Source organism: Mus pahari, chromosome 13 (assembly GCF_900095145.1).
Source record: "Mus pahari chromosome 13, PAHARI_EIJ_v1.1, whole genome shotgun sequence".
In the NCBI taxonomy this organism is placed as follows: Eukaryota; Metazoa; Chordata; class Mammalia; order Rodentia; family Muridae; genus Mus; species Mus pahari.
The window spans coordinates 67,651,041-67,669,896 of record NC_034602.1 but is presented as its reverse complement, the minus strand read 5'-3'; the positions used below and the strand labels follow the sequence as shown (position 1 = coordinate 67,669,896).

Here is an 18,856-nt window from a genome sequence, read left to right as displayed (position 1 = left end):
AGGACAGCCAGGGCCTATACAGAGAAACCCTGTCTCAAAAAAAAAAAAAAAAAAAAAAAAAAAAAAAAGAGTTGCCTTGGTTGTGGTGTCTGTTCACAGCAGTAAAACCCTAAGACAAAAAAATAAATCAATGAAACATATCATGTTGATAAAATAAGAGGCATTTTTAGTTACTATCTCAATAGCTGTGGAAAAGGCATTTGACAAAACCCAACTGCTCTGGGCTGGTGAGATGGCTCAGCGGGTAAGAGCACCCAACTGCTCTTCCAAAGGTCCTGAGTTCAAATCCCAGCAACCACATGGTGGCTCACAACCACCCGTAACAAGATCTGATGTCCCCTTCTGGAGTGTCTGAAGACAGCTACTCACATAAATAAATAAATAAATAAATCTTAAAAAAAAACAAAAAAAAAACCAACGGCTCTTCATACAAATGTTCATCTCACTGGAAATGAACAGGATTTTCTCAACCTGACGAGACCCTCTGTGAGACACCTGCAGCTAACTTCATTCCCAGCAGACAAAGGGTAAAGTGTTCCCTCGGAGGTGGATGTCTGTTCTGCCCACTTCTACTCAACCCAGATGGCAGACACCGACCAGGGCAAGGAAATAGAATGAAAGGCACCATATTAAACAGAAAGACGCAAACACATCTGTGTTGTGTGTGACATAACCTTGTGTGGACACTCCGGCCCTTCGTCTCACTCAAACTGAAGCCGAGCAGAAGACAACATCTCACTTGGAAGGGAAGTGTTAAATTTCTCTTTAAGTGCCCATTCCTTTCCAGTGAGATGAACATTCTTAGGAGGTGTGGTGTTGGGTTTTGTCAAGTGCCTTTTCCATACCTATTGAGATCGTGACTAAAACTGCCTCTTTTCTCTCTTTTCTCGAGATAACCAAGTCTCTTTCTCCTTTCATCTCTTTCAGCTTGATTGACACTATCACAGACTAGGTGCCCCTTCACGAAGGGAACTCTAATTGCTGGTTTCGCTGGCTAAGCAGGAAGGGTCAAAGAAGGGAACTTACTGCTGTGTATGCTTGAGTCCTCACTACCAGCTCTGATACAGGACTTACGCACTGGGGAACAACCCCACCCCTGTGACTACAATCACAGCCCCCTGTCCCTGACACACACACACACACAGAAACACACACACACACATGGACATACAGACACAGGGACACACACACAGGAGACTGCCACCAATATATGCATCTTTTATTGCCATCGTTCCTTCTTGTTCACTTCCTTTCTGTCACACTCCCAAAAGATATGCCTCTATGTGGCCTTCCAAGTAAATGACTTGCCCTGAAGTCCTTGTGTTGCAGCAACTTTGACTTCTGGGGAACCTGAAGCTATGAGAAATAGCCATAATAGATTGTTGAATCAACCTGAGATCTCTAGCAATAGGTTAATAAAATTGAAGCTGAACAGGAAGCAGACTCTATGTTTGGTCTGATTAAGACCAAATTTACTAAGACCACGTTTACTAATAAACTTCTCTTGTTGTGGGACAAAACCAAGCATATGCTAAAAAAAAAAAAAAAAAAAAAAACTATCATGTCTGTATCTAAACTCTAAAAAACACACCCCTCTTCTAGAATATGCTGAAGAGAAGCCAGAAATCAGTAGCCCCTTTTCTAGGTGGGACTAGAGTTCTCAACTTGCTGGTTTTGTAAGTATTTAATGTTTTTAAAGTGTGCAGTAGTCAGGGACAGACTCGTAGGAACAACCACACACCTTGCTACAAATTCTGGGAAAAAAAAAAAAAAAAAGAAGTGACACAGGCCTAGGCAGGTCCTCCGGCCCGGTAGTCATCCTATCATGTCACTTCTGTACCATGTGGTGCCACCTAATATGTGATCAATGGGTGCACTGGCTTTGGTCATCTAGACGTCACACCTTCTGTGCTCATGGAGAGAGAGGATGCAGCTCAGCCCTCCTGAGGGCTCCACAACCCTGGCCCTCTGCCAGCCTTCCTTCCCCTACAGCTGTTTGCAGACCAGCCAGGGACTTGTGATTACTGCTCTTGTGACAGTTATTCATTAGGAACATGGTCATTTTGGTTTTTGAAGTGGGAAGATGTGTTTCTGGGCCAGGTGTTTATAATTTAATCGTTTGACATTGAGTTCATTAACCCTTAAACTGAGCGAATGTTTTGTGTTCTTTGAATATAGCCCCTAAGACGAGTGCTTCTGTGGACTCCAGTGAGCTCTGTCTCTGAACTCTTCCTTCTGGGACCACAGACCCGGATCCCTGGTCACGGCTATCAGTGTGAATGATGAACTGCTAAATATCCTAAAGAAACAGGACACGAGACCATTGTCCCTGCAGGCCCAATAGTAGCCTTCCTCTAAAAGGTATTCTCTGCGTGTTTAATAACCCAGGCCAGTGGTTTGGGAACCAGCCTGATAACCAGAATTCAAGCCTTAGGACCTACATAATAGAGAAAATCAGCTGCCCCAAGTTGTTCTCTAACCTCCACACATTTGGCACGTGGACCCACAAACATACATACTCACTCACAAACACAAAATAAAAATGCTTTTAAAAAAAAAAAAAAAAAAAAAAAAGGGACTGGTAAAACGGCTTAGCAGTTAAGAGAGCACTGGCTTCACGTCCAAGACCTGAGTTAGATTCCCAGCACCCACAAGGTGGCTAACAACTGTCTATAACTCCAGTAACATCCACCAGGCAACACATAATGTACACACACATACATGCAGCCAGAACATCCGTACACATAAAATAAAAACAAATAAATCTAGAACCATAACTTTTAAAAAGAAATTTAAACTTGACTCAGCATCAGATAGTTTGGGTGATATGAGAGAAGAGAAAGATTATGAGGTTCCAAAAAGAAGAATATGGAATCAAAAACCACACCAGCCCTGTAGCCAAAGAGGACACAAACCCTACTCCCTTCGTGGTCTGTCCTTAAAAGAGTAACCACAAAGCACTCAGGTTTCCCAGACCCACGAGAATTTAATGAAGTAAACAGTGCATTCTCATAAAGTCCTAGTTGTTAAAAAAAAAAAAAAAAAAAAAAGTTTAAAAAAAAAAATAGCTGGATCTGGAAAGCGAGCAGGAGAGGAAGCGGGAGGCGCGCTCCCTCCAGTGCTGGAGAGTGAGGACAGGGGCAGGGGGCTGAGCAGAAGCCGGCCAGCACGCGTGGTGGGCGTGGGGCGAGCTCGCCAGGGCAGTGAGGATGCCCACGGCGGCGACGGTGGGAGGCCGGATCCCGGGCGGGCGGAGCGGGACGGGCAGCGGGCTGACACTCCGCCCCGGGGAGGGCTCCCGCGGAGCACCGGGCGGGGCAGCGACTTTAAGGGTTGGCCTCCGGGACCCGAGCTGCTCACTCGCGCGCTCGCGTCCAGCCACCCGACGATGGAGGGGCCGCCGCGCGCCCTGCTGCTGGGTGCAGCCGGACTGCTGCTCCTGCTCCTGCCCCTCTCCTCTTCCTCCTCTTCGGATGCCTGCGGCCCGTGCGTGCCGGCCTCCTGCCCCGCGCTGCCCCCGCTCGGCTGCCCGCTGGGTGAGACCCGCGACGCGTGCGGCTGCTGCCCGGTGTGCGCTCGCGGCGAGGGTGAGCCGTGCGGGGGCGGCGCGGCCGGCAGGGGGCACTGCGCGCCGGGCATGGAGTGCGTGAAGAGCCGCAAGAGGCGGAAGGGTAAAGCCGGGGCAGCAGCCGGCGGTCCCGCGACCCTCGCCGTGTGCGTGTGCAAGAGCCGCTACCCGGTGTGCGGCAGCGACGGCATCACCTACCCCAGCGGCTGCCAGCTGCGCGCCGCCAGCCTGCGCGCCGAGAGCCGCGGGGAGAAGGCCATCACCCAGGTCAGCAAGGGCACCTGCGAGCAAGGTGGGCACCAGCGCCTTCCCCGCCCACTTCTCCCTCCTCCCCCGCCGCCGCAGAGCATCCCTGGAGACCCGCGGGAGGGAGGAGTTGATGGCTAACCCGGTGCCGAGCCAGGAGAAACGTCTCCTCGGTTCTCTTGGGATGGTTTTATTTGGAGTTGCCTGTGTGCGCCAAGAAAGTGAGAAATCTCAGTAACTGGTGTAAATATAGAAAAGATTTTCCGAGACTCTGAGGCACAATTTACCCAACTAACCTGAAGGGCAAGTTTCAAAAGCCTCCACACTCTTGAAAACCTTTCTCGTCCTTCTTTCTTTTGAGTGTGTACAGAGAGATGGGTAGACGGGGTTAGCAGAGAAATACAAAGGAAAGACTTTCAGAAAGTCGATTTAGTAACTAGATACATTTTTAAGTTGAAGTTCATATTAATATTCAAGTACTGGCGTTTCCAATTATCAAACGGTAATCTAGCTTCTACTTGAGGGTTAAAAGAAACACAAACGCTTTGATGTTGTGAACCCTCTGACCATGTTGTTTTTCATCTCGGGTCTTGGTTATGTTTCTTCATAATTTGTCCACAGGATGCAAGGTTCCGCAGGAATGGCTTTGACATTGTGTTTGTCTATTGTATCCCATACTAATCCAAACTTGCACAAATGAAGTCTGTGGTTGGGAGGAAAAAAGAAATCAGAAACTTTAACTCCTAGTGCCTGAAATAACATTTTCCATGAGCAGTCGTTTCGAGGGAAAGTTAGAGCCCTGCTCTGGCAGCTGCTGCCCCGGCCTCACCCAAGGTAGGAGGGGAGGGGAGGAACGTCAGCTGTTGCTTCTTGAACACAGTTCAGGCTTTCTCCAGACTTTCCAAGGAACAGTTCTTTCTTTACAGCTTTTCCCAGAAATCCGTATGCAAATAGGCTGTGTGCCATTCGCTTCAAAGTTCGCCATTGAAAGCCTTACATGGTGTAACTCGCAGTTACCCACTTAGGATATTACCATCTCACATTTATAAAATCATAGACCAGATATCCATGTTTCCAATGGAAAATGCCATTTTCCCCTTTGGCTCTTGCATGACAGTCACATCGTGAAGGGAAATGCACATTACAAATTCGTTCCAAATATTGAGAGTTTCTTATAAACATCCCAAGGGGGAAACTTCTTCCCCAGAGACTCAGAGGCAGACATCTTTGCCCTATCAGAGCAGATTAGCCTGGTGACTTCCCAAGTGGTGTTTCTTCATCTGTGGCGAGTTTATTTTGTTAATTTTTTATTATTTTGTATGTTTATATTATTTTATATTTTGACATATACTTATTACATATATAATACTATATACTTGTATGTGTTGTATATTATTTATATATTACATATTTATAAAACAGGATAATTTATATCACTTTATAATTAATAAAAATAACTTAGTAATTATACAAATGATAGGTTTTGTCATGACATTTCATAAGTGAACTTTTATTATATTTAGCCTCATCATTACCTACTCCACTCCTCTCCCCATGCTACTTCTTCCTCCCCAGTTGTTCCCCTCTATTCTCCTGTGGTTTTTTGGAATTTTATCAGTTTCTCTCTTGCTACTTCCTTCCCTACACACTCACACGGTGTGATGAAGAAATAAGAAGGAACCAGTCCAGTCTGCCTCATTGCCAGGGACACCCAGCTCTTTGGTCCCTCTCTAGGCTGCAAACCACTTTAAGGGTACAGCCTGCCTTCCTCTATGTTCAGGAAGCTGGAGAGAAATAGCATCTAAAACTGGAAACCTCGACATAAGTCAGTCTGTCATCTCTCCGTCTCACCCTGACACACATGGGGGCCAGCTTCTAAGGCTGATCGGAGGGTGTCAGGAAGAGCAGGAGGGGCTAGGGAGCCTCCAGAGAGCCTCCAGAGTACCTTTCCACAGCAGAGGAGAGTGGGTGATCATGTACTTATTTGGGGTCCTAGGGACACTTTAATAACGATAACAGCTAAATAGCCAGAGCACCGCTTCCTTATGTACCATTTAGCACTGGGTCTTTGAGAGAGTAAAAATGTATTTCCTCCCTCTTCTGCCAGTTTCTTTCCCCCCCAAAGAAACCTGCATTGTGTTTGCATTGAGGGAGAGAAGGTGTATTTTTGCAGAACTCAGCCCAAGTGAAATAGGCCATCTACATTCTGCTCCTCTGTTTTCATTAGGCATAATATTTACTGAGCAGCTAGCCACCTTCAGCTGTGTATAGCCGGGGACGTGCGGAGCAAATCTGGTCTTGAGGATGAAGGAAGTACATACTGGTTACAAACTGCCGAGCACTTTCCCTGGATCCCTGGAGCCCCTCCTGGTTTCTCTTCACTGAGATGACCATTTAATGCCTTCCAGAATGAGAGAGCTGGCCCTGCTTGGTTCTGTATTCCTGCAGTGGAAGAGCTAATAATCTCAAGTCTTGGGGCAGTCACTGTGAGCTGAGTGCCAGTAGAATTCACTGAGGTCCTTGGCTAACTGGACAGGGGTCGGGGGAACAAGTGACGATTCAGTTTAATAAAAAGAATCAGGACAGAGATGATGCGGGTCATGATGAATAGCCATGGTGCCAGGACAGAAGATGTTGCTCCTATCCCAGTTCTCAGACCTTTCTCTTATAGTCCTTTACATCTGAGTTCCTGGGTACCCATGTAGTTACTCTAATATATTTGGGTACCATTTTCTCACCCTTCAGAAATGTTATTTACAGACCCTAGAATGCCACCCCTCAATCTCTCTTCTTAGTCCTTCCATGGCTCAGTTCGAACTGCCACTCAGGCAATAGGAGGGTCTTCACAGTGCCATTCCATCAGACCTCTTCCCTCCAGGCTCCCTGCGCTCCTGCTAGATTATATGGCTGCTGTTCTACCTGCCTTTGGAACTGTCATCTGCCTAGAGTGCCTCCTGCCTACAACCTGCATACAGACACACAGACACACACACACACAGGGACATGCACACAAGGATACACACACAGGACACACAGAGAGACAGACACACACCCTCCCTTGGAATTCTTGTCACTTTCTTGGTGAGACCTGACTTTTCCCTGCTCCATAACGACGTAATTGTTCTAGTACTGTTCAACATCAGGAAATTCTTACCGGACCCATGCTGTGTGTTTGTACAAAGGTTCCATAGCTGACAATCAGCTGTAGACCTGACTCCCTGAATATGAATGTTAACTCTACCATGAACCACCAGCTTTGTTCTCTCATGGCCTGTCTGTCCGTAGGGTTCCTCACCTGTAGAATGGGGTTACAGTTATGTCACAGGGTTTTATGATGATTAAATGACACGCCAATTAACTGGGGAAACCACTGGATGAAAAGCGGTGTCCTTGCTCAACCAGAAAGTTGGCTCTAGATAAGAAGAGAATCTTTGTTGCCCAGTGAGCCCTAGTCTCCAAGGGCCCAGATCAGTACTTGAATGGACTGATGAATGAGAGAACCCCCAACACTCTTCTAGCCTTGGGGTGAGCAACTTTGAATGAATAGACACAAGTTCTTACTTGCAGAGTTCAGTGTAAGCTTTAGACAGAAACAAATGATACTTTTACATAGTTGTGTGTACCCTGAAGAATATACAATGGGTAAATGGGATCGAGGCTAGGGGTGAGTGCGGTAGGTAGTGAGTGGGGTGGGTGGAGCAGTGCCATGAGCCAGAGAGCACAGATGTGAGGGGGATCAGGGCTGTCCTCCTGAGTGGAGAATAAGCTGTGCTGTATGGACCATCCCACCATCTCCTTAACATGTCTATCTCCTAGCATAAAGGACAGCCTCTGCCTTATAATGCCTTTCAAACACGATGTCTGGCTAACAGTTAGAGCTTGGTATATGTTTGTTTGTCAGACAGAGGAGGCCCTGGGGGAAGTGCCTTCCTCTTGGAATGTAGACAGTGGGCTCCCTGCTGTGTGTCCTTCACACACACACACACACACACACACACACACACACACACCTCCACCTTATTCTTGTGCCTTCCTGAAAGTCTAAGCAGGGAATTTATCTGACTCAGCCATCTTGAGTTCTGATACCATGGTCACTTTCCACCAAATCCTCAGACACTCATCATATTGATAGCTACAGTCAGGTCCAGGAGCTGTGTTGTAAGTTAAAACAAAACAAAATTCAATGAAGCTTATTTGGCAAATTTAAAACCCTTTCTTTAAGGAATTCATTTTAAACTTATTTTCAGGTTGGTAACCTGTCATGTAAATGCTACTGTGCCATTCCTATCCTTGAATGAACCCAGGAACTCCACTGGAAGCTGGAGCAGAGGAATTCCAACAGCCAATGAACTTGTCAGGGGACTGGTTTATCTTGAGACCAGACATGTCCATGTAATGTTTTGTTAAGATAACTCTGTCTTGCAAAAAGAGCAGATTTATGTTGGGGGAATGGTGTCTAGATGTAGGGAGAAAGCCAATAATGTCTTCTTGGGGGAGTGATATCCTGGTTGAGACAGAGAAATAAATAAATAAATAAATAAATAAATAAATAAATAAATAAATAAATAAATAAAACAGATGAAGAAGATCAAGTATGGGGGTGTGAATGGAGTCAGAAGGACGAGGACATGGAATAGCATGTAGCCTTACAAAAGAAGGGAATCTTGTCATTTGTGACAACATGGATAAACTTGAAAGACTATGTTAAATAAGTTATAAAATAAGTCAAAGAGACAAATACCACATGATCTTGTTTCTACATGGAAACTTAAAATGTCAAACTCACAGGAACAGAGAACAGAAGGTCCTCTTTTTACAGAGGTGGATGGTGACGTTGGTATAGGAAGAATTGAAGAGGGGTTAATCAAAGAACACAAAAGACAATTAGAAAAAAAGTCTAAGAAGTGCCAGTCTCGAGACCCTAACTTGCCAGGGCAGGCTGTGTTTATCTGGGAGTGCCCAGTGTCCCTGATACTTCTGAACACCGTCTTACTAAGTTCAGTCTTAGCTTGCTTGCGTATCAGCCAGGACTGCCTCTGAATTACAGCCCCACCATTACTCTCTGTCCTTGCTGTCAGATCAGAGAAACAGAGAGAAGAGAGAGAGTTGCCTCCAAGAGAGTCACTGACTGCAGACTCACGGGTGAGAAAGAGACATACACAAGGATTCTGTGAGAACCCCTCACCCCCACACCCCCCAGCCCCAAGTAACAGCCTAGGCAGAAAGCCATGAAGAGAACACTTTCAAACTGTGACAAGGATGCTGACGTGAAGCTCTCCACAACTGATGGCTTCTGGTGGGGATGCAGGAGGGGAAGACTCAGCTTTCTTTAAGGGGCTGGCCGCTGGGAGTTTGCCCATACTCCAGTACATATATGGGCAACATAAACTGGACTTGTTTTCTTCTCCCCCTCCTCCTCCTCCTCCTCCTCCCCCTCCCCCTCCTCCTCTTCCTCCTCCTCCTCTTCCTCCTCTTCCTCTTCTTCTTCCTCCTTTTTTTTTGGGGGGGGGGGTGTCACAAGGGTGGGGGGTAGACCCAAGAGGACTGGAAAGTAAGCGTGATCCAGGTCTCTGAAATTCTCAAATAATCGATAAAAATATTATGTTGGAAAAAAAACCTGCCCCAACCCAATAACAATGCCTCTATAGTTTTATAACTTTCTTGGCCCTGTTTGCCCTCGTTAAACGTAGAAGCTTCTAGAACGGTGAGCAGATCACTAATTCTTCCTTATAGCTTGATCCTGTTTCAGTCACCAAATTGTTAGGGAAACTCTGAGCTCCTGGAGTAGCTTCAGGAAGGGGACAGGCAACTTTGAAGGGAGAGTAAAGGCTCCCTTTAGAGCAGCGGTTCTCTGCCTTCCTCAAGCTGCGACCCTCTAATACAGTTCCCCATGTTGTGGTGACCCCCAACCATAAAGCCATTTCATCGCTACTTCATAACCGTAATTTTGCTACAGTCTCTGATATGGGACCCCCCCCCCCAAAGGGAGTCACAACCCACAGGTTGAGAACTACTGTTTTAGAGAAAAGCACTCCACAGAACAAGGTACAGTCTACCTAGTTTGGGAATTGGTTATTAAATGGCAAGTGCCCGGTCCAGAGTTCTTCAAGGAAATCGAACTTAAAAGCCCAAATTAAATAGCCACGGGCACATTCAGATTACACACCGGGAAGAAACCCGTGTCATGAAAACTGTAGCGTGGTTGTGTGGGAGTCGAGAAAGCCCCCCCATTAGAGCTGAGAAGTAACCTCAGTCAGGAGGGCAGAGTAGAGGAGGCCATCACCACTCTCCCCTCCTTCATGGTCAGCTCTGAGATGGAATGATGGAGCTGAGCAGGCAGTAACTGGCATCCTTAGTGTGTCATTTCTGTCCTGTCCCTAGAAGGGTTCACTAGAGACTTGCCTCCTAGAAGAAACTGCCTTATACGGAGTGTTCTTTTGGACAGCTCACTGACACAATGCCCTTGGTTGGAGTCCAAGGGCAGCTGGCTTCTCTAAGTCTGGGTAGGGTCTAAGGGCAGTGGGCCTCCCTGGTTCTAAAATCTGCCTCCCAGGGGATTGGACTGGGAGCTTTCTCTGCCTCCAGATGTCCCATATGGGTTCTGACTTAGCCTCTATGCCTTTAACTATAGCACAAACATCTTCTTAGGAACCAGCAGAAAGGAAAGACAATTCCTGTCCAAAGAACTAAGCCAGGGGAATCCATGAATGTCCCTCCCTTTGGGAGTTTATGAGTGACAAGATCAGAAAGTTTTGAAAATGACGGAAACTTAAGTATATCCAGTAATTCATGTGCCTGTTCACTTAAGGTAATAGTAAAGATGTCCCCAGATATCCTTTACTCTTTAGGAGTGAAGTCAGGATAGAGGGGCTCAAAATGCCCATGGTGAAGAGCACCCCTATACACACTGTACACTAAGACTCTGATGGAACAAGAGATGAAAGCCACAGTAATGGGGGAGGGGGGTAGTGTATCTCCTTTTCACTTGAAATGTATATGTGTTAAAGAGTTGAATCGTGTTTTATCCCAAATTCAATTAATGGCCAAACAATCTGACCCTTTTGAAAAAGCTAGTGTGCCAAATAGCTTTCTGGGTTCACACAGGACAAGATTAACTAGCCACAGCTGGGGCTTATAGCAGGCCCCACCCCTCTAACATCTCCAACCCAGCAGAATGTTGGGAGGGGGCAGGAGGAACAGGGGGTGCAGGGGGGGAGGCAGCATAGCTGTCCAGGAAATCCAGGGAGGAAATCCTGCTGTTCCCAGAAGCAGGCCAGAGTAACACAGAAGTCTTGCCTCTGAAAACTAAGAACGGTTCAAGCCAGGTAAAACAGGCTGAGTAACCCAGCGTTGACAAAGGCCCGTTCATGAGGTTGATCCTCATCAAGCCACAGGACAGTGTCCATGAGACCAAGGCCAAGCCGAGCTGACAGATTCACAGAGCTGCCTACTGTAAAAAGGCGGCTGTCACAACTTCAGTGTAACAGCGAGTAGTGGTACAATTTAGGCTTCCTCCTTCACAAGACGATGACCTGCGTACTGTAATCCCAGCGTCTCTCTTCTTTCTCAACTTGAGTATCTACTGCACACCTTAGGGTGGTGCGTGGGTTAGCACCACTTTTGTGCATCAATTTGTATTCATTGGTACTGAAGCCTATTTGTGGGTAGTGGTGGCATTAGACTCTTCATTTATTTTTATTTCATGTGCGTTGGTAGTTTGCCCGCAAGTTTGTCTGTGTGAGGGTTTTTGGATACCCGGGAATTGGAATTACCAACCGTTTCAAGCTGCCACGTGGTACTAGGAGTTGAACTTCTAGTTCAACAGAAGATCAGCACAGTGCCCTTAATTGCTGAGCCACCTCTCCAGCACCAGTTAGCACTCTTGACAAGGTGCAGAGGGAAAATTCGTGGAAGAATTTGAGAACTCAACTCATCATATTCCATTTTGACACTAGAAGAAGAAGAAAAGCTCATGCTTTAATATTCTACCAGGCACTGGTGCAGTTGACTGCCATTACCCTATTTCTCACGGTATTTGGGGGGAGATGGAATACCTCCAGCTTCTACGGGAGCTTGCTTGCCTCTTTTTTTTTTTTTTTTTTTTTTTTAAGTCAGCGTGTAAGTGATGAGTTTTATCACAGCATGTCTTCCCTTGAATGAGAAACATTTCCCAGGCATTTCATTTACATCAGCACAAATTAGCAGCCAAGCGGTCAAGTGGTGGAGTCAGAAAGGCTTTGGATCTGACATCTGCTCTGCTCTCTTCCGGCTCCATTCCAGGCAGAGATGAAAACATTGATCAAGAAATGGGTTTCCTGGAACTTTCCAAAGGTCTTGAAAGGGACCACACAGAAATGAGGCTTCAGGAATGTGTCGGGGCGGCCCGAGGCCTGCAGGACTCCAAGCTGGTTCACTCTCCCTGGGAGTTTTCAGAACTCGGGAATCCAAAGGGGAATTTCAATCGGGCCTTCAGCAGTTAGATGGCAACCTTGGCTTCCAAAAGGAACCAACCCCTCAGGAAGCCGCCAGCTTTTGACGGAAAATGAAATGCACGCTTCTCTATGAGCACTGACATCAAGGAGCGTGGTCCTGCAGTGTGGCCCCTTATTAAAGATGCTAAGCCCGGCTGGAGAGGGCAAGCCAGGGCAGAGATAAAGATGCTGCCCGATGTCTGACAAGCCTGGGCTTCAGAGCTAGAGGCCCCTGTGGGCTCAGGTATGTCTCAGATCAGAGGCTCGGAGTGGTGGAGTAGAGTGGATCTGACTTGGCTTTGTGTACGGAGCCTTTGGTTCACTAGACGGTAACTGGCAAGGCAGGGCCAGGCAGGTCTTTCTAAACTCAGGGAGCAAAGAGAACCTCCCACTCCCTCGCTACCACCCAAATGCTCTCTCCTCCGAGGCCTTTTCCTTTTTATCCATTCTGCCTGACCCATCATTGTAGGCTGTCCCCTTTTCCTGTCTAGCTGAGCTCAAAGAAATAGGCTTTTCTTTCCCACCCTCCACCCCCCCCCCTCGCCATTGTGAGTTACAGAGCTGCAGAAGTGTTTTAAGTGGTGAGCTCTGCTCAGCTCCTTGCATACGTCACCAGATTCCAGAGCCACGCCTGACACACCCCCATAAGAACCCCGATCAGCAAACACTCACTCAGCATGCCTCTCTCTTGGACAAGCAGGAGGCTCAGTACACAACATCTAGAAGTGAGGGTTACCCCTCCTTTTCTTAACACCACCCTGAGAAAGTTTTTCGGATATCTTAGGATCTTTATGCACTCCGTGGACTGGAACCTATGGCCTCAATCAGGATACGCCCCGAGACAGAGCCCAACCCGTGGTGACTGTAGGGCTGGTAATGGTGACAATGGGACTTCGGGGCTGATACGTGGCTGTCTCTAACCAGCCTTTACTTCTTGTGGTATGCTTGTAGTGTGCTACAGCAGGCAAGACCTGCATGGTATGTGTAAAGAAATACAGCACAGAGTCAGTCAGGTCTGACTCGTCCCTGTCGTCTGAACTGAACTTACCCCGTTCATTGTTTCCTTAGCTGAAAAGCAGCTATGATTATCTCGTCCACTTAAAGGTGAGATAATGCAGGAAAACAATATTGGCGTCTAGCACACGGAAAGGCCTCGTTTCGATTCATTTCCATTCTTACTGTTACTAGCGTTATGAAGCCTGAGTGAGCTTCTAAGCGTCATTGAAATAGCAACAAAAGCCACATGTGTACAGGGGTACACACACACTTGTAATACCAACACTTAGCAGGCTGGGGCAGGAGGCTTAGAAGTTCCAAACCAGCTTAGGCTATCTAGCAAAACCTGCTCTCAAAGATTTATAAATAAATTTTAAAGAGGGCCATTTTTAATGGTGTGATGTTGTCCTACTCTGACCAATGCAAACACAACACTGCTTTATATGTCCCCCAGGTTAGATGTGAAAACTTTGTTTATGGCTACACAATAACGTAGTAGGGTAATAATAGTACTACAGACCAAACTCTAAAAGCTTCTACTTTGTTCTACAAGGAAAAGGAATCCCACCTGTCCCTGTGGGATCTCAGACTCCATAAAGAGGGTCTAGTGACTGGCATGCGTTCTTGAACTCCACGGCTAGCATGTATACTGTGGTTCAGAGCACAGAAAATGTCTGTCTTCCAGCTCAGTGTCACATGTATTGACTTCTACTGGTGCCCCTTACTGGTTTAGCCCACAGCTTTGGGTTCAGGGGGCATTCAATGCAGTAGTCACTGGCCCATCTCTTCCATATGTGTTCTTCCAGCATCTTTGACATAGGAATGCTCACTAATAAGTCGTTTGAATTGTATGTGTGTGTGTGCGTGTACATGTGCGTGTGCGTGTGCATGTGTGTTAAACTCTTGGCTTCATAGAGGACAGTGAATAAAAATCACATTCTGGAAAGTGAAGAGTGCCATCAGTGCCAGGGGCACACACGCTGGGCTCTTAGAGTCTTGCTGATAAAATATATATATATATATATATATATATATATATATATATATATATATAATAGTTCCTTCTCTGCATTTCTGTTCTCTGACCTACACGTGTAGCCTCAGCTTGGCAGGAACACGTTTGAAAAAAAAAATCACAACATTCGACTGTAAATGAGCAAATTTAGACTCAGGAGGTGCCCACTTAGGTTGGCTGCCTGTGTCTGAGAGGTGATAACAGTTACTGTCAAGTGTGGACCAGAAATGAGGCTGCAGAGAGGAGGGCTAAGAAAAATGACTAGCTTTGCAGACCCAGCTTCTGCAAGCTGAGTGAACGTGGCAGAGCATTATGACCTGCCACTGCCACTTTCCAGGTTCAAGGCCACCGCACCTTCTGGAGCCGTCGTCCTCAGCTGGTCTGCTCGCCAGGGCGAGTCACAGAAGGCTCTGCCTGAGCTCCACTCCCAAGAGTCTGATTTAATTGGTCTGGACGTGAGCTGAGCCAGGGAACTCATAAACGCTTTCCAGATGATTCCAGACTATCATTATTTTTAACGGGATTTCCCATGACCATAGGGGACGCTCATTCTTAGGGAAATTCTTATACGATGGGACAGTATCTGTTCTGCCTGCCCAGAGTTCAGTGTTTTACAGCCAAGGGACTTTTCAGGTTTGTCCACCATAGCAAATGGAAGCTCTTGAACCGCAGGATAGCCTCTCACGATGTTGCAGGCAGCTCAGAGCTGGCCTCTGTCTTTCCTCCTGGCTAGTTCAATGTTCTCGCTTGTTTGGACAAAGTAGAAATGTGTTCACCTCTGTCGGTATCACAGTACGTGAGAATTTGATGACCCAGCCTACCGGCTGTTTCTGGAAAGCATGTCTTCCTTGAGCCTCAGGTTTTCATCTGCTTCCCTCACCACTGAGTCCCCAGCCTCGCAAAGCCTTGGGATGTGGTAGGCACCGAATGAGCAAATGCATGAACTGTGAAGGTGGATTTTTCAGGCACCCATTGGAAAGAGGAACCTTCTTTGCCTCTGTCTGGACTATCTGAACCTCTCTGGAATCTTCTAATAGGATGAGTTAGCTCCACTCAACATCGAGGTCCCCCAGGCTAGAGGGGAGTCTCTTCTCACTCGGCTGAGACCCTTCTGATTGACACGTTCTCGGCACTGTTCTTTCTCGGCACTGTTCTTTGACACAGTGATGCTGTCACCCTCACCAGTGGGCATGCAGATTGCCTGAGTGAACATTCAGCAATGTCAGGACGTTTAGCCTCCTGAGAAGGTCATCTAGTCTCCCTTCCCCCTCTGTTCGACGGCCGCAACAGAGAATGCGGCTGTGGTATTTGGTCATTACTTACTATTTGTTTGTGTCCTATTAGTTAACTTCAAGCACAGAGTTAGTGAATCCTGAGCTGCTGTTCCTGGGAGGTGGGGGGAGGTGATACAGATGAACCCTGGGGACCTTGTTTTGTATACATGTTTCTGTTTAAAGGCTACCCAGTGAGGGTCCAATTTGGGGTTACAAGCAAGTGTTTGCAAGTGTAAAGGCTGTAAAGGAGGTCTGAGGACATTTGGAAATGAGCATCCCAACAAGCTGTAAGGACGTTTCAAGGACATTGAACGCAGAACCCTTTTGTAAGATGGGCCTCCTTTTAATATCCCACCATAATATAATGGTGGACAAGAACAGATGTTTAAGGAGCCATTTGGGGCTTGGTGCTTAATCCAACAAACACATTCTGCCCTTGCCTTTATTGTTCCATAGCAAGCTGGATTTTGTCCTGACCCTTGACCTTCTGACCATTAACTCCCTGCAAATAGGACTTCCACTCTTATTTCACAGGGCAGCAGGAAGGTTATATGTGAGGTTGCTCCCCCATTTCTTCTTCCTGCCTTCCTACAGGATAGTGGGAAATTAGCCCTTTGGTTCTCATCCAGTTCTTGCTTTTTGTGCATGTTGTGCTGTGTGCCAAAAGGAATTTATGTCACAAGAAAGATACTGACATCTCTGTATGGATCCTGCAAAACGCATGCTCTGATTGGTTGGAGTGTGCAGAAAGGCTGAATTAGATGGTAAGATAGATGGTAGGGTAGCCCCTGGTAAGCCCAGTCAGTAAAAACACACAGGTATGAAGGAAGTACACACATGTATGCATACATGTAACTTTATTAGTAATCACACATGTATGCATACATGTAACTTTATTAGTAATCACCAGAAGCATATTTTCCTGGAGTGGAGAAATGAACAAGGGTATAGTCATACTTGAAACCTGTACATATAATGAACAAACACATTTTAACCTGATTGCATACTATAGGTACTTATAAGTAATATAACTGCCTTAGTGAATAGTATATAAATGAATTTATTATCCCTTCACCCAAAATAGCATATGGGGGTAAAAAGGAATGGATATTATTCTTGTTTGTTCATAATTGAACTAATAATAGAATGTTAATGCAAAAGAACCGTCAGGATTCCTCCAGGGGCTGGAGAGCTAGCTCAGCCCTCACATGCACTGGCTGCTCTTCCAGAAGACCCGGGCTTGATTCTCAGCACCCTTAGGGCAGTTTACAAACATCTATAACTCCACTTCCTCTAGCAGGCACCGCACATGCAGGTAGGGCACAGACACACCTTCAGTCAAAACACCCATACACGTCAGAATAATGTTTTTTTAACTTTTGAGGTGTGTTTAAATACCTTGATAAATGCTAAGGAAAAAATACACAGTAGATGGAGGTGTGTGCCTCCATCCTTGGCTCTGTTTATAGTTCTTAATCTATTAGCAGAAGAGCTAAAAGGGAAGTTTTAAATAGGTGCAGTGGCCTGCTGGGACAGTGAGGAAGGACACTGACTCCCTGTCAGTCTCCAACAACTCAGTGTCCCTTGTTTCTCCCTGCGGAACAAACCAGGATGGATTTAGATTTTACGTTTATAAATACTTGTTAATTAACTTCAGCTGCTCTGCAGCTTCTGCGTGTCCTGGGAATATAGGCAAATTTAATTTTTATTTTTACTAAAGATCTTTTTTTGTTATTTAAAAAAAAAAAAAAAGCTAACTTTGCCCCAGCGCTCATAAATCTGTGGCAGGAAGCTGAAGAGTCAACATAGGAAGGACCGTATCTGAAAACAAAACAAAACAACCAAAAAGGCTCAACCACTCCCCACAAACTAACAGGGCAGAAATCTGAGGGCTTTGCCAAAATCAAAGCAAGCCCCTGTCCTTGGAGCTGACCTTGAGTCCTTCCAGAGGCTGGGGGGGGGGGGTCCTTGTTCCTCTTTTCCTCCAGAGCTTTGGCCTCCAGCACAGTCATCTGTGAAGCTATTATCCCTGCTAATAACACTGCTGACAAGATACTTACAGAGCGGAGGAAGCTGCCTGTGGCTTCCGGCAGAATTTTTCACATTTTTTGACCGAGAGATAACATAACAGCACAGTGGGATTTATGAGAATTTCCCTGTGGGTGAGTATGGGGTATCGCCCGTTTAATCCCCAGAAGAAGCCTGTGATAGGGTACGGTTCATACATTATAAAGTAGGCCACCATGATGCAGTGTATGTGGATGCCCGAGCCCTGCTCCGGTTGCCAGGAAACAGTTAACAGCTAAACCAAGAATTCAGATGAGTTTCTGTGAATGCAAGCATAAGCACCACACTCAATCCCAAACCTGCCACACCCGAGTGCCGGAGCCTACTGTATGTATTAGATGCTTCTTCATTCATTGCAGCTTGCCTGCCTGCCATCTTTCTTTCTGGCAGAGTCTTGGTATAGAGCCCAGGCTGGTGGTATTCACGACTCTCTGCTTCAGCCTCTAGAGTGCTGGGATCACAGGTGTGTGCCTCCATCCTTGGCTCTGTTTATAGTTCTTAATCTACATGTTCCAGCTTGTGTTCCTACTGTGAGTATCCTTCATTAAACTCCCTGCTCACCTCTGCAGTCTCCAGTAACAGATTACTACCAGCAGGAGAAAGTGCATAGCCTTATTCTGTCAGGTCACATATGTGCTTGTCAAGCAAAGTATCCAGAGGATCAACAGATGTTCTTTGGTACATTTATTTAAATGATTCCAGTTTTGGCGGTGGCACTGTCTGATATAGCTTGATAAAAGTGATCCCCCAAATCCCTGTGATCAGCCTGACTAATTGCAAGTGATCTAACTCCGAGACGGCTTGAATCGGTTTGCTTCGTGAAATGAAATAACCAACGGGTCATTTCACTTCCTGAGGTGGTGGTGGGGGGGGGGGCACAAAAAAGTAAAGGAAATCAGAAGAGGTAATCAGATAAATCCCTGAGTCTTCTAAAAAAAATAACACCTCGCCACCGAAAAGTGGAAGCCTGCGGACAAATTACTTTCCAATCCACCTGAATAAAAAAGTGAATCCTCTGCAGAGATCTCACCATTGCACAGGCGCATGTCCAATCCACAGGATAGGAATGTGATCCACGTGGTGGCGCACGCCTTTAATCCCAGCACTCGGGAGGCAGAGGCAGGCAGAATTCTGAGTTCGAGGCCAGCCTGGTCTACAGAGTGAGTTCCAGGACAGCCAGAGCTATACAGAGAAACCCTGTCTCGAAAAACCAAAAAAA

The 18,856-nt window shown here is 46.3% G+C and overlaps 1 protein-coding gene across 1 annotated transcript in view; it reads left to right on the top strand.

Annotated features, from left to right (window-relative positions):
* The first annotated feature begins 3,346 nt into the window (after nucleotides 1-3,346).
* Igfbp7 (insulin like growth factor binding protein 7) overlaps nucleotides 3,347-18,856 on the top strand; it is a 61,733-nt gene continuing 46,223 nt past the window's right edge. The window contains exon 1 of the mRNA XM_021210231.2: nucleotides 3,347-3,860. Within this exon, the coding sequence (XP_021065890.1) occupies nucleotides 3,389-3,860 (472 nt within the window). The 5' untranslated portion in view covers nucleotides 3,347-3,388. The remainder of the gene's footprint in view (nucleotides 3,861-18,856) is intronic.